Consider the following 21,299-nt stretch of genomic DNA (forward strand, 5'->3'; position numbering starts at 1 on the left):
AGGTAGCTACAGTCCTCACTTCTGTGGTGCTAGATGTTGCACATGAAGCAGGTTTCTTTCTTTGCTAGATGCCTTCAGTGTGTTCTGTAGGGCTCAGGATGCAGCTGTTCTGGGCAAGCGGAGAAACACACTCATGTACCAGGGAGGTGATATTGTAGAGGAAGAAGAATTAAGCAGGAAAGAAAGAGAAACTAAAAGAAAAAGAAAGTATAGTCTCTTTTCCATGAAGCTCTCTTGTCTAATTCTTTTCTTTCTTAGAGTTTCTTTCTAACAAATAATCATGTTTACCACACGTGTCTAATTCTCCAATGGCTGACCTTGACAAACTGACGTTTCTTTGGCAAGTGTAGACAATTAAACTGTCAGCAGTGGAGCCTTTTTGCATATATAAACAAACCAAAGGAGGAAAAACGAAGCATGAAGTAACAGACCTCTTTACTACATTTTTTTACTGCACTTTTAAACTTGGAAAGTTATCTAGATATTCCATTGACCAGACTTCACATATAAATACAGTCAAACCAGAAAAAAAGTGACTCACAATAAGCTGTAAACATGCCCTGTAAACCTTATCCTGTGGGCTGGATCTGACCCACAGGCTGGTAATTTGAGACGTCTGCTGTGAACCCAACCTTCAGGTTTCAAAGCATCCATTCAGAAAACTATAGTTTTCAGAGACGCCACATCCAAGTTTCTGTGTCACCGTTTTATGACCCGAAAAAAGCCCGGACACTGAAACTAGATGTTCACAACAATGGACTTTGATTTACGATCCCACCTGCTGGTTGAAGCAAACCCAGAAACTGACCCTGATCAACTTCAGTCTGTCTCATACAAGTGTTTCTGGCAGCAGAGCCGTTGCAGAGTTTTCTCTGGGCTCAGGTGCAGACTTGATGGATGTCTGGGTCTTTTTCTTTGCATCTGGAAAAATTCTGCGTCTTCTGTCTACGAGGAACACTTTGGACGTGAGATTAGGGCTAGTCTGGGTCTTGTTCGTGGATGGTGGTGTGACGTTTTGGAGTATCTGATTCTCCTTTAGTGAAACGGTAGTCGTTACAGTCTTGTTAGGCTTCCTGTATTTTGATGATGAGGATTTGGGTGGAGTCTTTTGGAACTTCCTCTTTGGAGGACGGGATAGTCGCGTGACTCCCACCACCTTCAGTTTAATTGGGGCTTCAGATATTCCTGCCATGTTTCGCGCCTGGCAGCGATATTCACCAGCATCCTTGTATGATAACCCATTCAGGCTGATTATCGACCAGCGAGCACCCACTCGAGGAGATTCCTGCATAACTGGAACATAGAGAGGTGCACATTATTTTCTCGAAGTATAGCTTGGAGTTAAGGACCAGACTCAACTAAAACCAAGTGGCACTCCCAATCTCAGACTCTAACCCAACCTGAAGCAACATTTTTGCCTATTTCATGCCTATGTATGCCAGACCAACAAGAATAATCATTCAGAGAGGCTTAAGTCAAAGGAATTGAAATTGTATGACATGGTTTTACAGTTGGATGTGCTGGTAAAAGCCTTGCTCTTTGAGGGACCTCTCAAAGAATCCAAGCAGTGAGGAGCACGCTGATGGAGAACTAATTCTCTGTTAACACAATGAAAATCTGCAAATCAATGAAGCCAGCTCTTCAGAATTTTATCTTTGTATTCTGGTCAGATAAAAACTTGCACCTGACCTGGGTTGGTCATGACACAGGGTGATTAGGAGGTATTTTGATGGTCACTGTCTCTCAGTGGCTGCAGATTGACTGCGTAACACTGAATCATAGCTAAACGGTTTCAATGTGTTTACAGTCAGAGAAAAGTGTGATAGATATGTAACAGAGGAAACTAAGGAAATAAGTGAATGTAAACATCTATATATAATGCCATTTTGGGTTCTCAGTTTGTTTGGCCATAGAAGTGCCATGACATGAGTATCAGATTTCAGACCTCATAGCACCACTTACAACTCTCCAAATTCCTGGGTAACTGGTCTGACTTCTGAAAGATGTCTTCTTGGCGGCAACAGTCTGCACAGAGAGCCAAATTACAACATGACTTGGCTGATGCTCAGATGTTAGTGACTTTATCACCGGACAGTGACCCTGAATTGCTTACCAGTGTAGGCTGCCGTTTTGATCCAGGTCAGGGTCGGTGTAGGGTAGCCGGTGGCATCACAGCGGAGGATGACGTTGCTGCCCAGTGGAGAGATGACTCTGGTGGCTGCAGGCTGGACCGAAGGCCTCATACAACGGGACAGCTCAGCCTGGGTCAGCAGCATCCCTGACTGACCCAGAGACCTGCTGCATATGAGCAGCTGGTCCATGAGAACTACAGGACTCCCAAGAGACATGGACAAGGACATCACCATGGAGATCTGGCAGTCACACAACCAGGGGTTGTCATGGAGACCTGGGTATCCAGGACAATTTGACTTGTTTACATCTCATGTTTGATAATTGAGTGAACATCCCTTTGGAGACAGTGACGTGGTCTTAATGGCAGGTTTCAGTTGTACACAATAATTTATTTCAGTAGTTGTTCCTTGAACTACTTTCTTCCAACGACGTAACTGAAAGCGGTAACAGTGATGTCTGTTGACTGTCCATGTGGGGCATCTATACGTTTGCTTTTCAGACACTTTGGCAAGTTGGATATATCAGAGCCCCAAAAAAGAATGAAATTTAGTGCCGAGCGCTCTAAAATCTGGAGGCTTGGCAGACTTTTCATGAAATAATTTGCAAACATCATCAAATCAACTCCCAGGAGGTTTATCATTGAAGTGTATGAACTACACTGCAGACTGAAGTTGCTGCAGTTGCTTTGACAAACAGTATGTTTGCTGTCTGTTGTCTTGTAAAACATTCAAAGTGTAAAGTAGTCTTAAGAACTGTTCGATACAAATGATCCTGGTCATTCAAATTAATACAAAAACCAGGACTGTATGAGTATGACATCGTTATATAGACTTTCTCTCAGCACCCCCCAGTCTAACTGCCCACCAGCATCCCTGCTGACTCCTGACTCCCTGTGTGAATGATGAAGCCAATTCATGGTGCCTACTAACCAGTGCTTCTCAGAATGGTATTGATGGGCTTGACCGGTCAAAGAGCTGACTTCAGAAGTCCATTTGACAACATACATTCAGTGTAATGTTGCAAACATTAAGGTAAAACAACAAATCTTAAAAGAAACAGACTGCTAATCTTAGCTTACATGGATAAGTAAACCAATTAGCTCTATAAGCAACAGTTCAACATGGGCGTTCACTTGGCCTTACTTGAGTAAAGCCCTATTTGGCTTATAGAAATTTACATATTAGCCATCTTTATGTCTTTTCTGATCTAAAGCAAGTGTAGCTGCTTTAGACAGCAATAGAGTATGATGTAATGCATTCTATTGCTGTCTAAAGCAAGTGTAGCTGCTTTAGACAGCAATAGAGTATAATGTAATGCATTCTATTGCTTTAAAATATAGTGTACCCAAAATTCTTCTTTGAAGTGGTCCGTCCTGTTGTCCTGGGAGAGGAAACCAAAGGTCCAGCAGCTCAGCAGGTAATATAGTCAGCCTGAGAGGGGAGGAGAGAAGTTATTACTGACTCAAATCTAACTATTTTCTGATCTGCATCATTAAACCAGATGGTTCTGTGGTACCTGCTGGACATACCTGTTGCTGGACAGGTCGAGGTAGGTGATGTTGGGGAGAAAGAGGGAAGCATGGGCTGGGAGGCTGGACAGACGGTTGTTGTGGAGACCAAGAGTCTGGAGGCGGGGCATGTCCCTGAGCCCCTCCCAGGGGAAAGATGTCAGGAGGTTTCCATCTAGACGTAGCTCCCGTAGGGTCTTCAGGTTGACAAAGCTGCTGGGGTGGATGGATGTGATGGAGTTGTAGGTCAGCCACAGGAAGCGCAGCTCTGACAGGTTGAAGAAGGCTGCACGGGGCACCCTGGAGATCGAGGTCTTCTCTAGTCGCAGTTTGACTGTGTCAGGTGGGACATTAACGGGAACAGCTGAGATTCCAGGGTCACCACACTGCACCAACCTGGAATGTTAAACATAAACACATATATGCTGTATTTTCTGAATGGACCTATTCACTCGAGTTGATCATGTTTTTGCTTTATATTCTGAAAAGATGACACAAAATGTTACCATCAGTGTAAATACTTGAACACCAATCTGTTTACCTGATGAAACAAATTTGTATGGAAGCTTTTGAGTAAATACTTATAATAAATTCATTGTAAGTACGATGAAGAGTTATCTCATTGTAAAAACACAGTTCTGTCACAATTGTAGTTTTCTTTTCTGACCAAAACAAGTGATATATTTAAGGCCTTATAAAGGCCTTTGAGGAATAGAAGTATCAATTGTCGAATATATTCTTTTACTGTATATATATAATATATCAATGTATATTCTAACTTAGAGTTTTAAAATGCATCATCTCAATTATTTTATAATTGGTCTATTCATTAATTTATTAAATTCTGTAAGAGTCTAATTATTTCAGTGGCTCTCTCTAGGCTGCATACGTTTACACCACATTACTGCAATCAATAGCACTACAGCACCACTAGTGGTAAAAACTCCACAAAACTCCTTCAACTAATAAATTTAAAACCAAACAAAGATAATATGCATTTACTGTATACGCCTATTGTGGAAAATATCTAAAAACCTAAAAAAAAAAAAAGTTAAGCAGAGTGGAAACAGACAATGAACAGACCGGTTGGCACAGAAATGGTGCCAGCAGGACTGGATCACCAGTCAGTCTTTATTTTCATACCCGATGCCACACAAATCTGCATATTCAAAGCGAGGCTGATAGGGAGCCAGTCTAAACCCAGATGGTGTCATTATTCTATAATAGAAAAGTAAAACACAAAGGGCTCGTACTGAGGTGCTGATGACTGGAAGCAGACTTAGGAAAGAAGTGAAGCACTCTGGCCTTCTTCATTATTATTCTATAGCCAATCAACATTCATTTCATAGTGATATGCTGAAGCAAAAAAACTTGTCTATTGCCTGTTTAAATATGATGGTTAAAGATTTTATTCCAGTACAAAATAATCATTATTCTTTTCTGATTCTTGAAACAATGCATATTTTAATTTTAATTATATGGCTTTAGAAAATATCCTTGTAAGACATTTACAAAAAAAACTTTTGTTGTTTCTATTTACTACTGAATCACTTTTCACTCACTTTATTCATTGTTTTTTGTTATTTTCCAAACTTGTAAAATGTATTCACTTTTTACGGTCAGTGGGTGAAAATGTCAGCTATAATATTTCTGGAGGCACCGTCCAGCCTCAGCATGTAAATGTGCGGTCATTGATGGAATCTTTTGCTTTTGCTGCTGGATAACTCAAAATCAGTATATGACATTATATAACAACACTGTACAATGTTCAACAAGTGCATGATTGTTGGAATGATGATTTTTTTGTTAGCATGTATTGAATTTGGCTGCAACATTTCTGCAATCCTATCCCTGTGCATGTTATACACTATTAACTGAACAGTGTAAGCTAATATGCATGAAGCAGACCCAACGATTTCACCTTTCTTATGCAATATTTTATCACTGGAGACGAAGCAAAGCCAAAATATTTAGCTATAGCTAACTATTATGAATGTAGCATTTGTTGCATTAGCACCACTTTACTGGTTCCAATAGAGCTTCAATAACAAGATAATTCTCCAAATATAACAAGCTATAATGAGTTATACTCATATAGAAACAAGTCACTTGCACACACAAACACACAGAATGAAGTCGGCTTCACTACACCTGAGCTCTGCCATTCCACTGTTCCCATTTGTGCAGGCACATAAAGCTGGACAGGAGTGGACCGCCAACAGGGAGGACTGCAAGATATGAGCGAGGATCAGCAGATACATCCTTCATTAGACAAACCCTGCACTGAGACAGGCCCTTTGTATCTCCATATTCCCAGTCCTCTCCAGTCTGAGGTTGTGTCCACAGAGCAGAGTGAAACTGAATCCCAGATTAGCTGGGATTACGCTGCTTACAAGTGGCATGTAATCCCACGCCTCACTGTCAGTATAACAAATCACAACATCAGGGCCAGTCCAAGCCTTTTTGGGCACTGAGGACAACTGGTCCCCATACCATGAGTATTTCATATTGAACATAACACACCACACAACAGTCTAAGGCATCAGTGTATTTAGTCTGATTTACCATCTGAAAGGTGGTCTGAACAGTATTTTCCAGTAACTAATTATCTGAGAGCTACACAAAAATGCCTTTAACAATGTATTGTTTCAATGTTTCAGCCAATTCTGGAAGATCTTTATTGGACTAATATGACGCATTCAGGAAAGAAACTGGAATATCTGTCATGTTAGGTTGAAAGTGGAAATACTGTAAAGGTTAATAAAACAGTTTGATGCTCCAATGCGTTTCTGAACACACTAATGGCCTATTGATCAGATATTACAAATCAAGTAAAGCGTGACCAGAAGTGTCTGTGCGTACTTTGCGTTAAGTTAATTGTACATTTGTTTGGTAATGTGCTGATTCACAATGTGTCATGTGTTATTGAAGGGCCCTGTGTTGATACAGTTGATATATGCTCAATATGATGCATTTTCTTATGCTTTTATAATAAGATTATCACAAGATGAGATAAAGCAAAACTGGGGAAGGGTAGCATTTCGGTGTCGGACCACTGGTCCTGATGCTCCGGCCAATATGGGACCCCCAGTGACTTTTAATGTTGTTTTGTTGCTTTTTATAAGTGGAGCTGTTAGTGCGACACCCACTAGCCACAGACAGCAAGCTAAATAAAACCAGCTTTATGAACAAAAAAATAATGACATCAGTATTAGATTACCAAGGGGAAGGATCACACTGATCTGCAGGATAAGATCACAATCTATTTGCTGTTAGGGTACACAATACTGTGGAAAGGGTTATAGGAACATGGGGTGGTTAACAAGAAAAAATAAATAGTGAGCCCACATTGAGCTTCCTTACACAAGAGAAATTAAGGCCACTGTGGAAGAACAGAAGGGAAAATTAGAACATAAGTTCCCGTATGGACGAGGCTGAAGGTCAGGTCACTGCACACCTGAGCACCACTGACACATTCAGACAACAAATCAAGGCTCTCCAAGAAGAAATGCAAAAACTACAAGATCACGTACTGCAGAACATATCGTCGATTCGACTCACTGCAGGAAGCATCAGAGTTAATCGAGAGGAAGATCCCAGAGGAGGAGAACTGACCTCAGTGCATGAAAAGTGAGGCAAACACATGCTGGGCTGCTTCTTCTCAGTTTTTAATATTTGTCATTTGTATTGCCACGTGTTTACTGAACTGACTTATTTCTGCTTTGTATGTTGCTTGTTTTACCTGCTGGTGTGGGCAGAGGTACTCTCCACTCCCCTGATAGGTCCATCTGCTGTGAGAGCTGCTTTCCAGTAGGAGTTGACAAAGACACATTTAAACCTTATTACTCCCCACTAAAATGCCTATGAGGAGGTATTATGAGTATACTGTGATGGTGCGTTGATGTATTGGTTTGCATTTTTCTTTGATTTGGCTGGGTTTGTATAGTTTGTTCTCTCATGTCCAAAGTTTTTGTGTTTGAACGACTTCACCGTCACACTGGATCATCCCCTTAATAACTTCTATAATGTATAGTGCACATAAGATGTATGGCATCTCAGTTATAACATGACCAATATAGTTGATTTGAAACTGGCCAGTTGGAACATTAAGGGAGAAATAAAATGACGTGTGGGCATGTGATATATTTATGGATGTGATGTATTAACATATAAATAGCAGAGAGTATATGCGAACGGCACCATTGATCGAATAATAATGGTAGTATAGCCAATCATAATAGAAGTTGCAGTGCATGTCTGGCAGGGCCACGGCAGGAGATGCAGCTGTACATTTCCACAGACGATGAAAAGCTGTTGATGTAACGTTTGTTACAGCAGGGATAGGACAAGGGTTAGGACCCAAATGTTTTACAGGTCAGAGCTGGTGCAGTTTAGTCATTTTATTGCAAAAAAGCCATGTACAAAAGGTTGATGCGATGGTGAGGGAAGCAAGGATCAAAAGAAGAAGGAGAGGAGGGTATCACAAAATAAACCAGGAAACAATGAATGAATGAGATGAAACAGAAAAATGAGCAGGGCAGAATGTGACAGTACACCTGAAAGGTGAGCTGCTATTCTGTTAAAAAAAAAAAAAGAAGAAATCTGGTATCTGGCGACTTAGACACGTAGGACATGTTCCTGAATCAACATCAACACAGAGTTCCTAGACCAACAATGTGATTAACCAATCACAGCCCTCCCACAAGTGTGCTGCTGCTGTGCTTCTTTCAAAATTCCTCTGTGCTTCATCAAGTCATTCTTTTTCAGTCTTTATAGTCTAGGACCAACCTGCACGAGGCACAGCAGCAACTGATGATGTCAGAGGGCTGAGATGATTGATTGATCACATCATTGATGTTGATTAGAGAACATGTCCTGCTTGGCTAAATCACTTTGCGCAGCCTGTAACAGCCACAGATACCAGATTCCTTTTTTAGTCAGAGCACTTAATTTATTGATCGCTGTCAATAAGTAAAGATTATTTCAACAAATGTAACAAAAATGCTTCTAAACAACATTACCCAATCCACCTTAAGAACATAGGCCTACATGCTCTCAGGGAGGTGCTCAAAGTCAATCATAGACCCTAACCAATAACCCATATGTAAGCACTTAGGGGGAGGGGGGCGAGGGAGACAGTAAGTCTGATGTGCTAAGGTGAGGTGGTCTTGCATTGTGAAGGAGAGATATAAATATCAACAATCTTTCTCCATAATGACTCATGACAACATTTGTGTGATTTAAAAAAAAGGACAAGCTTGATTAAAAAAAAGTGAATACAGTGTATTCACACCCTGTTAACGACTTCATAAACGTTTAAAACGATAACGCACACCTCAAAACACATGCTAGAACGACATCCAACAGTTCACAGCTGACATAAATGCAGCCAGTTAAATAAACCAGACGTTGGCAAGCGGCCAAAGTTCCCACCTGTTTTGAACGCAGCATTGCACGTACTGGAAGTGGGCGCGGCTTGACGTCCAAATCCGCCTTCCCGCGGCTCGCAGCCACCGCTAATCTCGCGAATTTGACGGGCACTCGCGCGCGGACGTTGGAATTGGGCTATGAAACAGTTCACTCGCATGTTTTGATTCCTGAAAGTTAGTGTCAGTGGACTAGATGTGAAATGTCCGCTGCAACGCCGCCTGTAAACGACCAGTATGTTTTTCGTCGACGTGAATTTGAAGAGCCGCCGTCAGACAGCCAGAGAAGATGGCATAGTCCTCAGCCTGTCCACGGAGCAAGGCAGACCGCATCGCACCACCAGCGACACCTGGTAAAGCAAGTGCACGAGCAAGCTAGCTGTAGCCTTTTATTAGTTGTCATGCTAACACTCGCCCTGATTTCCAAGACTCGGGAGTGGTTCCACTGCGTCGGATAGTGAAAACGCCTGTCAGTGTGTTTACTTTTAGCTCGGTTTTACCAATTTCAGTCAGCGGTTATCCTAACAGACCAGCGCATATGAGCCAAACCCCTGTCAAAAGTCTGCTACTTGAATGTTTTTCTAAGCGGCAGAAGCGATACGGTAACGCATGAATGTTAAGAATGAGCAGGGGCAAGTATTCAAGCCAGGATATATATGAGCCCGATATAAACGTGGTTACATGTTTATTATCAAAGGGGAAGAGCTGCCTGATGTAATGCAAACACTACATTACAGTAGCTTATACACACCGAAGTGATTGATGGCTTTCAAACCTCTCAAGCCATGCCCCACCCTGAGGTTATTTATGTATGTGTGTCGGGGCAGCACAACAACTTTAAATGGGACACTTTGTCAGTGTAGTTTGGTGTGTGTTCTCTTCACAAGAGAGACCCTCGTGTATCAGGGCTAGGCCTTTTCCTGACTTCAGTAGTACTGAATACTGCTGTCAGTGTGTTTAACCAAGTTGGAAGGTATCCTCCCAAATGAGTGTGTTATCAAGTTGAGTTTGTTCACTGTGGAAGCTATTGACAGTCCTTACCTTGCGTCACCTACAGTAGTAAGGCCTTAACGACTATTTGGAGGTCATTGTGCCTTCAGTGTTATCACAATGGGAGTTCAGACTCTAAACACCAAACATCACAAGTCTGCATGAGTGTTAGCCTGTTTTTTTTTTTGTTGTTTTTTTTTTTGTTTGTTTTTTTTACAAAAAAACTGTTTGAAATATTGGATAATTGGATCATTTATTATGTTCCTATAGTTCCCAGGTTTGTCATTATTCCTCTATTTTGCAAGTTTGATTTAGGATTCGTTATTTTTTAGTTGGGCTATGTCTAAGAATGCTCTCTAGTTCTGTAAGTAAGTAAAGCATTAAACAATGAATGCGATTATATGATGCCATGAGATTACTGATTCAGTTACATGTCACATCATCAATATACCTGCCCAGATTAAGGATGATAGGATTAGGTGTCATGAAAATAAAGAAACTGCACAGGCTGTTTGGGACACATTCATACTCGTCAATTCCATTTGCATACATACAGTTAATAAAATTAATAACTTTATTAATAATAAAGTGTATAGTGATGTTGCTTCCAGTTAGTGCACGGAGTGAGGAAACCGGCACAATGTTTATTTTTTTACAGGGCATGCTGGGCAATGTTAAAGGAGCTGATACTCACTGTAATTACTGTTTTCTGACTTGTGCTGTTCTGTACAAGTTGGTGAAATAACACATGCAATTAGAGTTCATCACCTTGGGCTGCAGGAGCCTCTCTTTACAGTAAATGACAGCAGGCAACAGCAGGCTCACACGTCCTGCAAGCTTAATTTGTTTTGTTTGTCCTTGTATGCTGCTCCTACAATGTGGACATGAAGTTTAATAAACACCTGAACAACATTAAAGTCTAAACAAAATCAGGTCTAAAGGGCTTAACAGGTTAAAACAAAGCAAACTGGAGCGTGATTAATTACAGAGGAACATGAACAGGTGCAGCTCTGCTCATTACTGATGGGGATTTTAGGATCAAATGCTTGTGTGGGATGCTCTTCACTGCCACTGTGTGTTCATGTGTATTTGTAACCCGTCCACAGGTCGATGGCAGCCGGATTCGAACTCGACCTCCCAGCGATCCCAGCACCCGGTGGCCCCATGTGGACGACCCCACCACCAGGGAGCCTCAGCTGGATGACTGTGAGCGGATGGGGACTCTGTTTGGGATGCTCAACAAGTGTCTGCGGGGGATGGGCTTCAGCCAGATGTACTTTGGGGACAAGATAGTGGAGCCAGTAGTGATTGTCTTCTTCTGGCTGCTGCTCTGGTTCCTGGGGATCCAGGCCCTGGGACTCGTGGGAACTCTGTGCATCATCATTATCTACATGCAGAAGTAATGAGAGCTGCTGATCAGGGTGGAGCCTGCTGTTTTCCTTGGTTAGTGCTTACACTTGCGGGACTCATGCTAATGCCTGTTTGGACTGGAGTCTGCAGTGGGTCCATGCTGTACTATTCTGGGCTGTACTATTCTGTAGGGATGGTGGCTTAGCAGGTTTCTAGAAATTGTTTAAAGCTTGTTTAGAGTAAATCCAAAGGTGGGTCCAGTCTTCAGGATTGTTTGGAGCTTCTTCTGCCTCAGCCAAAGGAGTGTTGCTGTCCTGCTGCCTTGGCTGTTCTTGTTATCACTTAATGGTATTGATCAGGGATATTGTTGGGATATGGCTTGTTTCAGTTTGAATCAGAGGCTACAGAGTGAAGGCCCAGGAGTGCCAGAACTCACAAAAACAACTGCACACGTCTCTGTGTCGAATGTTCACTAAAAAGAAGCTATCATACAGTAAATTGATGTGATGTGCAAGCACAGCAGTAATATTACTCCAATAATCCATCATAAGAAAGTGTGTGAATGTAAAGCAGTATGTCAGCTGTACATTACATTACATGTTATGTTCTTGTGAAACCTTACCATTAAATGTTTAGTTTGTGATTGATACTAGTGTGGAAGAAAAACAACTTCTGAAACCAGTTCTGTGGCTGGTTCAGGTGAGTTTTGTTCACTACAAAGTGGAGACAGAAGTTCACAACAAGGCTGTAGAATTCAGTCTGCCGGAGAAGGTGCTGGTCAGGATTCAATACAGGTTACAGGAAACAGTCGGCTTGGGCTCACCCCAGGGGGGAAGCTGTCTGAGAGACCCGACTCACAAGTCTGAGTAGATTTACAGAAATTCAATACAAAATTGTTTTAAAGCAAAAGACAAATTGATTGCTGGGCTTCCTGGACAACATAGATTACACTTCAGTGTTACTCAGATTACTATTGTAATGATTAAAGAAAAAGCTAAAAAGGACCAAAAAGAAGAGTGGCTGAGTAGCAAGCTAGGTTCCTGTGATAGTAAATGTGTGACTCCTCACAGGGACAAAGATTTAATCACAGAGCTCTGTTAATTCCTGTCACTGTCATATAGAAGGGCAGACACTTCAATCAGGATACACAAATAGCAATACAAAGGCAATATAAAGGAAAGATAAAAGTAAAACTATTTTCTTCTACACTAGCAATGCACACTGTGTTGATGGCTGACAAATGAGAAAATGAAATTGCTGTTATTGTTCCAGTAGTGGAATTTCAGCTGGTAATTACATCCAGTAATTACAATAGCTGTGGAGAAGGATGTCATCTGCAAAACCTGGTTCATGAATGAGAATCGGTTCTGAATAAGTTAGCGACCTTGCCTCTCTGAATTTCTCTCTGCTTTATGCGTCTTGGTGCCTCTGCTTGCTCTATTAACTTACTCTCTACTAGATAATACAGATAATTATCAGTTATTGTTATCAGCCCTGAAAATGCACATCAGTGCATGTCCAGGAGATAGAGGGGGAACCCCTCTGACAGAACTGGGGAACTGACAGAAATGTTAAGTCTGTTATTAATGATTTCTCACATTCATGGAAAGATAGGAAATTGATAACTTGGGATAAAACTCTTATTTAGTTTCAGAAACCAAGTGTGTTCAACAGATACAGTCATGTTGGTGTGTCAGTTCTTGTTGTTTGTCCTGTTGTGTTGTTGAGTGACAAAACTAAACTTTCTTACTGGATGCAGTGTGTGTGTGTCTGTGTATAGTTTTCCAGTTTGTCTCTGCTAATGTGGCAGAGCTGCAGTGTGACTGTGTGACATTGTTGCCCCGCACAACTACACTGGAGTGTTACGCTGAGTTCATTCACAAAGTTTATTAATGCATTGAGCTGGTCATCATACTGGTACAATATAAATACCATAATATCACAGTAGATAGATTGTGAAACACTTTCATTTTGTGTTTTTATTTACTGTAGGTTAAACAATTGTCTTAACCTGTCTGTCCTAACGACATTAGTAGAGGAAATCCATAGTAAATCCCTCTTTCTTTCTAATATTCATATCAGATTGACGTCATACTCAAAATCCGCTGATGTTTACGTATCTTCTGACAGCCGTCTCACGCTCAGGTGATTAAATGAGAAGTATGTCCACAATCACAAACACATTAATGCAAAGCTGAACGTTCACACTGCAAACTCAAGTAGATGAGAACAACCCCGTCTCGAGTCACCTGCATATGCAACTTCTTTTTGTGTTTGCTGTTTACATTCACTGACAGTGCTTAGATGGTGTGGATGGATGATCAAAGCTTTTTGTTAAAGAGAAGTAAGTTCCCTCAACACAATTAATTAGTTGCCCAGAGCTGAGGCATATATGATCACCATTGACATCTTAAAAAAAATAAAACATTTTTGGAGCATTGTTTTCTCCAAAACATTCAATCTGATGCTAAATGCTACAGAGGGAATACAGAGGGATTCTTATTAGAAATGTCTGTTACAGCACCCCACCTACCAAATAAATATCTAACAGTATGTGGTAATCTAAAGGTAGATTATTATTGATTTGACCTGAATTGTTCTGGTAGTCTCAGGTAGCTTTTACAGTCAAACATGTTTTACTCTTCTGTTATTATTGCACATTTTGCTGGAAGATTATTCGAATGTGCAGGTGTCCATGTTAAATGACCACACACTGTGGTAGAGGAACAGAGCTGTAGTCATCACATGGATTTTTAAGTTTACTACTGAGTAGAAAAGGTGTCCAATGGAAACGTCACCACTGATGGTGATGTACAGTATGTTCACCAATGACTGACTGTAGCCATGTTGCATTTGTCCTTGTTTTAAGAAACCGTCATCAATTATTTTGAACATAAATTATTGTTTATAAGGTGTTTCCACAGAGTTTTATGCAGACCTACAAAAGACATATTGAGTCACAATGTATTGCTATGTTTCTGATTAAAAGTGACCCTTCCTAAAAATGTTCTGTGGCTGTCACTGAGTTTTATAGCAGTGTGATCCATTAAGATGAGGTCATTTGTCACAAATGCCCTTTTGTTATTTACAGTCTGTGCACTGACCACACCACAGACCACAATGTGTCCTGTTTTACAAAAACCACAAATGCTTCATATCACTTCTAACCTTTTTCCAAACATTCTGTAGTGTCTCAGTTTTTCCCGTCTTTCACGCATCGAATTGCGTTTCCATTTATTTGTGATACAAATTAATTGGTAAACTCTGCTCTTGCAAGATTTGTATAATCAACCACAGTGAATCAAGGGTTCAAACACTGATCAGCACTATGATTTCCTAGCATGGTACTTGCCTCACAAATAGTCTGTAAGATGAATCGCTGCAAAAATCCTTTTAATGTATATTTTGGTTTATGGCAAATTTCCGATAGTGTTTCAGTCAAAGTGTATAAAATCCATACTAAGGAGGCAAGTGCATTTCAAAAATGTTAGTGTTCAAACGACAAACTACACTAACTCTAACTCCAACTAACTCACTCTGGACCGAAGGACCAGTCGAGACATCACCACCCCCAGAGCCATGCCGCTAGCTAAAACCAACCATGCAAGCCCAATCAAAACAGTGTTTATCAGTGACGGCATAAAACCTGGAGTACAACAGCATCCAAGCCCAGGCATCAGAGGTTAGAACTTTACCATTATCACCTACCAATTACTGTTAACGGTACTGGTCTGCTGTTAATTTATCAACCTCCTTGAATGCCAACAGGGGTGATCAACAATTTGACAGTCTTGATAAAAAAAAATCCTTTTCCTTCAGACAAGAGCCTGCAAATGAAACTACAAAGCAGCCTTGTGCTTTACCATTTTGTGCATTTACTTTCGGTCAGTGTGCCATCACAACAGCAGGAACACAGTAGTGTTGCGTCGCCTGTATTGTTTCCACTTCCTGTAGGTCACATACACAATCCAAAACATGCTGCATGATCACATGGCAAGAAAAGGTTCTTTATTTCTTGCAGTTATATTTGGAACAGACTCATAACACAGTCACAACGAAAACAAGAAATAGTCACGAACACATTCTGTCAGACTATTTCTTAAATATTGCCTTTTGATCCAAAAGTTCAAGAATTCATAAGAGAGGCAAAGAAAATAAGGAAGAGAAGGAGGGATGTGGGTAAATGGGAGGAAGGCAGGTTCAGAATAAATATCATCTCACTGATTTACAGTGCATTACATGTCCTGCAATATGCTTCACATGAGAAATGAAATACTCTACAAACCATGAAATACATTCCATAACAGAAAGTGCCGAAAACCCACGAAACAGACTGGATTTATACAAGCAAAAGCAAAAAAAAAAAAAAGTGTTTCAAGAGTTCTCTGGTTGACTTAGCTGACTGCAACTCCTCAACTCTGGAACACGGACTGATGGAGCAGACGTGATCAACATCTCTGCATTCAGGAGACCCTGTGTCGACTCGGACAGCACATCCTGTATATGTCCAAGAGACTTGTTAAGGTGACTCACATGCGTGAGGTCTGAGCTCACACGGACAAGGTTCACTGCAGATTCAATGACAGCGCGAGCCAAGAGTTAAACTGAACTTTAAATATAGTGAAACATTCATTTGTAATTTAAGCTTGAGTGCATGTCGCAAATTTTACTGATACCAAATACACTACTATTTACAAACATACATTTATTTACAACAATATACATATACAGTACATCAGCAGCTTCAACTCTCAGCAGGATTCCTCTCACCTATAACCCAACTTGTGACTCATATATTATTATATGTGTTAGTGGGAAAGAGAAATCCACAGCTGTACCACCGACTACAGCAAAACTCCTCTAACCATCTGGATGAAAAGATATTCTGCCCGCATCGTAAAAAGGTTATGTCTTATTTCCTATCCGGGCTCTCCTCTTATCTCTTTGTACAACACAGGAAAAATACAAACATGTCACTGAGTATTAAAATAAAAAAAAGAAAAGAAATTCGATGAAACTTTTAAAATGTAAAGATTTGTACAAATCATCCAGCTGAAGTCATTTCCAGCTGCTATCCTGATGTAGATCAAGAAACAGAGCATCTTGTTAGCTGCTTCAACCTCATGTTTATCATTAAGTGGACAGAAGGCCTGGTCTGTTTAGCGTCAGTGGAAACTGAATCCTGTGGGTTTTGAACTCTTGGTCAAACTGAAGGGATCGTTTAAAGACATTTAGCATTATTTTTATGGGCTGTGGCAGAATGAATGAAAAAACGAAGGCTAGCTTCATCTCCTTAGATTGTACGGAAACAGTAGCTGCATCCACACTAACATGAACTATTGAAACAATTATGTGAGCAGTTCTCAACTTGGACTGTGCAAACAAAGAGCGAAGAGCTAGTTTCCATGACGTCATACTCTCTCAGGAAGGTCTGTATGCTAAACTGACCCATCGGTCCTGTTTACAAACCATGAATGGAATAGTATTTATCACTTACTGTCTGACTTGAACTGTTAATGTACTTGCACAGCATTTGCAGTTGATCTTGATCATGAAGTTCCTTCCCAAAGTGGAATAACACGCCGAGCCATGCAGAACACCCTATGATGTTGTCACTGTGTGGTCAGTCTACTGATGGTTTACTGCAAGAAGCTGACGGGTCTGATTGTAGCTGTTTAGTGAATGTTCCACATGTTGGATTTGTCAGTGGAGGAGCTCAGTGTCCGTTGCCGCCCTCTGACAGGATGCGGCTGGGCTCCGTGAACTTGGCTGTCGCTATGTAGAACAGGGCGGGCCCAGGCACGAGGGCCAACAGCGGCAGGTCCTGCTCCAGCTTGTCCAGTCGGGAGATAGAGATGATGCCGTACGCGTGGAGCAGCCAGTGGCTGAACAGGACGACCAGACGCTTCTTCTTAGCGACCAGGTTCTTAAATGACTGTGGTTGCGGAGGGTGAGCATGCAGAGAGAGAAAGGTTAGAATAAATAGATAAAAACGTTTTAACATAAATTAATGTAGAAATGAATCATGATCGGACACTGAAAAGTCTACAATCACTCCAATGGCACATTTAAAACACTGTATAGCTCTTTCATTACATCACATCAAACTCAAGAACTCCTCAGTGACTTTGAACAACTTTCAAGGTAAAAGTGACTGCCTGAAAATTACAAACGATAAGAATGTTTCTCTCATCTGCAACTTACTACAAACCCACCCACATGCACACACACGTGTGTGTGTGTGTGTGTGTGTGTGTGTCTGTGTGTTTGTGTGTGTCTGTGTGTGTGTTGTTACCTGTATCTCAGAGGCAGACATGTAAACAGCCAGTGTGACCAGAGACAGGACCAGTATGATGTAAGGAAAGGCATAGTCTGAAACAAACAAACAAACAAACTAAGACTCACAGCTGCACTGGTCAACATACACAATCAGACATTCAAACCATACTCCTGAAGGAATGATGAAAGCACTGGATGTGAGGCCTGTGGATACTCACATAGCAGCCCTCCTCCCACAGCCTGCAGCACAGTGAGGATGGGGAAGAAGTACAGCGCAGCGTAGATGCTCTTGAAGCGGTCAGATTTGCCCAGGCCGCATGCTATCTTCTTCACCAACAGAGGGCGCAGCAGCATCATGAGCACCAAGCAGAATGCATAGTAGATCAACACAATGGTGTAGCTGAAGAAGAGAAAAACAAGAGAGAATTTGGTCGCAGACAAAGAGTGTTGATCTACGGCAAATCACAATCACCCAGAGAGCGCATATTTGCAGCTGCAGAGAAGAAACTCTCAGAAACCCCTGTTGCTGTCAGTACTCACAGTGGATAGACGGCCTCCTGGGTGCAGTGTAATGTGTTGATGTAGTCTGGACTGGGGTTGTACAGCATTGTGTACCAGTCGGACAGCATCTGGACTCGACAGGAACGGATACTGAGCATCCCCACCGGCTCTGTGACCAGCAGGGTGACCACGGCTGACACGCTGCACTCCAGCATGGCTGTGATGTGCTGCAGCAGAGCACTGGAACTGAACGCAAAGATCACATTCTTTAACACAGAAGTGACCTGAGCACACAGCAACACATCTCGGATGTGAAATATGAAGAATATTACAGGAAGCACAAACAAAACCGATGTGATGAATAAGACAAAGCAGAATTTTGGCAACATGTTGTAGAGCAGCAGGAAGCTCAGACTGACAGAAGCAGAAATGAGCGTTAGCTCAGCTCAGAGAGAGAGTCTGAGTGTGTGTGTGTGTGTGTGTGTGTAGTCCTGTGTGGCCCCACCTCTTCTTTCCAGAGTACCACTCGATGAAGAACCAGTGCAGCACTAGTGGTAACATGGCCATGAAGCCCAGATAGAGCCAGTCGTAGAGCTCAGGGGACTCGGTGCAGCGCTCACACACCTTCTGGAGGTTGGTCCGCTCTCCACGAGGACAGACCTGGCAGGACAGACAGAAATGGCTATGATTAGGGACAGCCCACAAAAACTCACTGCAAGCACAAAAGCCACACTTCATTCTTTCCACTTTCTCATAATTCCCTTGTTTCCCTGTTTTTCCACATTGCACATTAATTACAAATGGTGTGATCAGTCAGGAATAGGTGTGGTTTTAAATATGAATAGCTATTTAAGGGCTTAAACGTACATGAAACCTACTTCTCCTTTACAATAATTCACTACATATTTACAATCAGGCAGGCAACCTCATTAAAATATGCAATAATTAAGATCAGTGTGTATGATGGACTAGTGGCATTAGAATGTGCCAGAGGCCACGGAATATGGGCTCTTAAAGCCATATGGGGGTGGAGGGGCTTGCCCCTGGAAAGAGACAGAAAAAAGGCACAGAGATAACAAAACAAAACATGGCCCCAAATCACTGAGATGCCGTTTCACAGACTAATATTATCACATGACTGGCAGAATGTGGTAGCTCATTTTTAAAACTTTTACTTTACAAATTACAGATTTGCATGGGATTGATATCACTGACAACCTCCACATTTAATATAAAAGACAGAATTCCTCAGAAGTACTCCCAGGAGAACAGGGCTTCAGGTTGTCCAAATTCCCCTTTCAGACAAACAGTGATGCAGAATTAGGTCAGGTATGATTCCAAGTTTTATACTGCCTATAGAATACCAGAGCTTCAGGACTGATACCAACTTATATATGTTATGATGTCTGTTAAGAGCACTGAGGTCTGAGGCACCTAACACTGCAGGATAAGCCTGTTGATTGGCTGAATATAATCCACTACACAGTTTGGGTGTTTATGTTCAGTTTCACTTCAAAAAAAATCATTTAGATGAATAAATCTAATGAAACCTGTCTGGGCTCTCATGCTGCTTATTCCGCTTCACTCCATTGTAGAGCCGTCTCTCAGCATCCCCAAATCCCAACAATGACACTGTTGAGCATTTTTTATCATAACTCAGGCACAAAAATGCCAAGACAAGCTGTCAACAGAGACTCCATACATACACTCACTGGCCACTCCAGCAGTCAGCACACTGGTGTTTAATACTCACACCACAGTCTCCCTCCACTGATCCGTTCACCATCATCCTGCCACAGTACAGGCCTGGACACGTCGAACTCATGGCCACAGCTGCAAGGACAGACACACACCTTAGACAGCAGTCAACACCGGTCAACAGTCTGTAGCACGGTCATTGTCTTGTAGGATTTCTTGATCATAATCACTGTAAGCGGGTCCACGTTTCAAAGCATGTCAGCAGAGCCGAGCAGCAGGAACGTTTCTCACTGACAGATAACGTTGGTGGCATTTAGCTGTTCAGGTCAACACTGGTTTCTGATAACTAATATACAGGCTATAATGTGGTGTGTGGTGTTTTTCAAGCTCTTCTCCTCCACCTGCTCCACGCAATCTGTGTTTACGATAGGTGGTTCATTTGTATAAGGCAGCTATTTCAAGCTTTCAGGGACAAGGCGCAATGTTAGCGTTAGCTCGAGTCAACCACAAGCCAGAAAACTGTAGAGATTTCCGCAGCTGCAACAGTATCAGCTTCAGTGGTCGCTGTTTAAACTGCCCTGAACACCGCTGTCGCTTTATTTAATTTAGGAGACGCTTCCGACTGAATCACTGAGGCTCGTACGTTATAGCAACCGCAGCGGGATGTTGTTAGCTAGTTCACGGCTAAGCTAGCTAGTAAAACCACACTATTGTGTGCGAAGCGGCGGTCAAACTATCTTAACGAGCTGAGTATCATCAAATGAAAAGTGACAATGAAGCGCAACTTTAACTTACCCATCGTGGGCAAACTAGTGATTAAAAACAAGGTTTTCTCGTCTCAGTGCTGCCGTATTTTCATTGAGTCAGGAAACCGGATGCGGACGGAAACAAGGTAACACAAGCAGGAAGTTCATTTAACGCCTTTTTTGACACAATCACAACGTCACAGCACCAGCAACAGCAAAGGGAGCAGGCCTATATCTCAGAACTGTAACTAACATAAATTAATTAATTTACGAAAAATAAACATATTAACATGTATGCAAATCATCTGAAAATCTTGTACACAAAGAGATGTCTTCTGAATTTCCTTGTTTTTAGGGATTTTATACAGAAATACAGATGGTATGATCTTCACAGAACAGTTAATTTAAACACAAGATACTTGTGCTCAAAAAGAGGATTCATTCTCAGTGAAGAACCTTGGAGCTCTAATCTGCTTCTATACATGCCAAAGAGCAGTGATTCCTAACACGTCTCTGGGGGTCATCAGGTGGAAACCTCCCTTCAACAGTGTTTCGCCTACGTAGTCCCACTACACCTCCAGGAGGATAGGCAGTGAACTCCGGCGTCCCAGAGTCACCCCCCCTAGTGCCAGTTCACACTGCTCCTACACAATCCAAACAGCACCGCCA

The 21,299-nt window shown here is 41.7% G+C and overlaps 3 protein-coding genes across 3 annotated transcripts; 1 reads left to right on the plus strand and 2 right to left on the minus strand.

Annotated features, from left to right (window-relative positions):
• Nucleotides 1-829: 829 nt before the first annotated feature.
• Nucleotides 830-5,917, minus strand: lrit3b (leucine-rich repeat, immunoglobulin-like and transmembrane domains 3b). Its single transcript, XM_041953163.1, has 6 exons — nt 5,792-5,917; nt 3,662-4,036; nt 3,478-3,563; nt 2,114-2,407; nt 1,963-2,025; nt 830-1,293 (listed from the first exon to the last, which is right to left on the minus strand). Exons 1-6 carry the CDS (start codon nt 5,899-5,901, stop codon nt 830-832), a joined length of 1,392 nt encoding a protein of 463 aa, XP_041809097.1. The 5' UTR covers nt 5,902-5,917.
• Nucleotides 5,918-9,169: 3,252 nt separating this feature from the next.
• fam241a (family with sequence similarity 241 member A) lies at nt 9,170-14,401 on the plus strand. The gene is made up of 2 exons (XM_041954113.1): nt 9,170-9,419; nt 11,163-14,401. The coding sequence occupies exons 1-2, from the start codon at nt 9,270-9,272 to the stop codon at nt 11,457-11,459; spliced, it is 447 nt and encodes a 148-aa protein (XP_041810047.1). The 5' UTR covers nt 9,170-9,269; the 3' UTR covers nt 11,460-14,401.
• A 991-nt stretch (nt 14,402-15,392) lies between these two features.
• On the minus strand, nt 15,393-20,788 carry LOC121618615 (jnk1/mapk8 associated membrane protein). The gene is made up of 7 exons (XM_041954139.1): nt 20,680-20,788; nt 19,940-20,019; nt 18,692-18,846; nt 18,226-18,432; nt 17,904-18,085; nt 17,702-17,778; nt 15,393-17,341 (listed from the first exon to the last, which is right to left on the minus strand). Exons 1-7 carry the CDS (start codon nt 20,681-20,683, stop codon nt 17,123-17,125), a joined length of 924 nt encoding a protein of 307 aa, XP_041810073.1. The 5' UTR covers nt 20,684-20,788; the 3' UTR covers nt 15,393-17,122.
• Between the last annotated feature and the right edge of the window lie 511 nt (nt 20,789-21,299).

The sequence above is a fragment of the Chelmon rostratus genome, chromosome 15 (genome assembly GCF_017976325.1).
Source record: "Chelmon rostratus isolate fCheRos1 chromosome 15, fCheRos1.pri, whole genome shotgun sequence".
Classification (NCBI taxonomy): Eukaryota; Metazoa; Chordata; class Actinopteri; order Chaetodontiformes; family Chaetodontidae; genus Chelmon; species Chelmon rostratus.

Bases quoted from the DNA above. Each gene is read 5' to 3' on its own strand.
- lrit3b (XM_041953163.1), bottom strand. From the start codon at position 5,901: ATGTATCTGCTGATCCTCGCTCATATCTTGCAGTCCTCCCTGTTGGCG. The intron at 2,408-3,477 runs GTACACTATATT...CTGGATACCCAG, and splicing joins ACTTCAAAGAAGAATTTTGG to GTCTCCATGACAACCCCTGG. The intron at 1,294-1,962 runs GTAAGTGGTGCT...TCTATGTTCCAG, and splicing joins ACCCAGGAATTTGGAGAGTT to TTATGCAGGAATCTCCTCGA.
- fam241a (XM_041954113.1), top strand. From the start codon at position 9,270: ATGTCCGCTGCAACGCCGCCTGTAAACGACCAGTATGTTTTTCGTCGA. The intron at 9,420-11,162 runs GTAAAGCAAGTG...ACCCGTCCACAG, and splicing joins CGCACCACCAGCGACACCTG to GTCGATGGCAGCCGGATTCG.
- LOC121618615 (XM_041954139.1), bottom strand. The intron at 18,086-18,225 runs GTGAGTACTGAC...TCTCTTCTTCAG, and splicing joins CAGGAGGCCGTCTATCCACT to CTACACCATTGTGTTGATCT. The intron at 17,342-17,701 runs GTAACAACACAC...CCGCAACCACAG, and splicing joins TGTCTGCCTCTGAGATACAG to TCATTTAAGAACCTGGTCGC.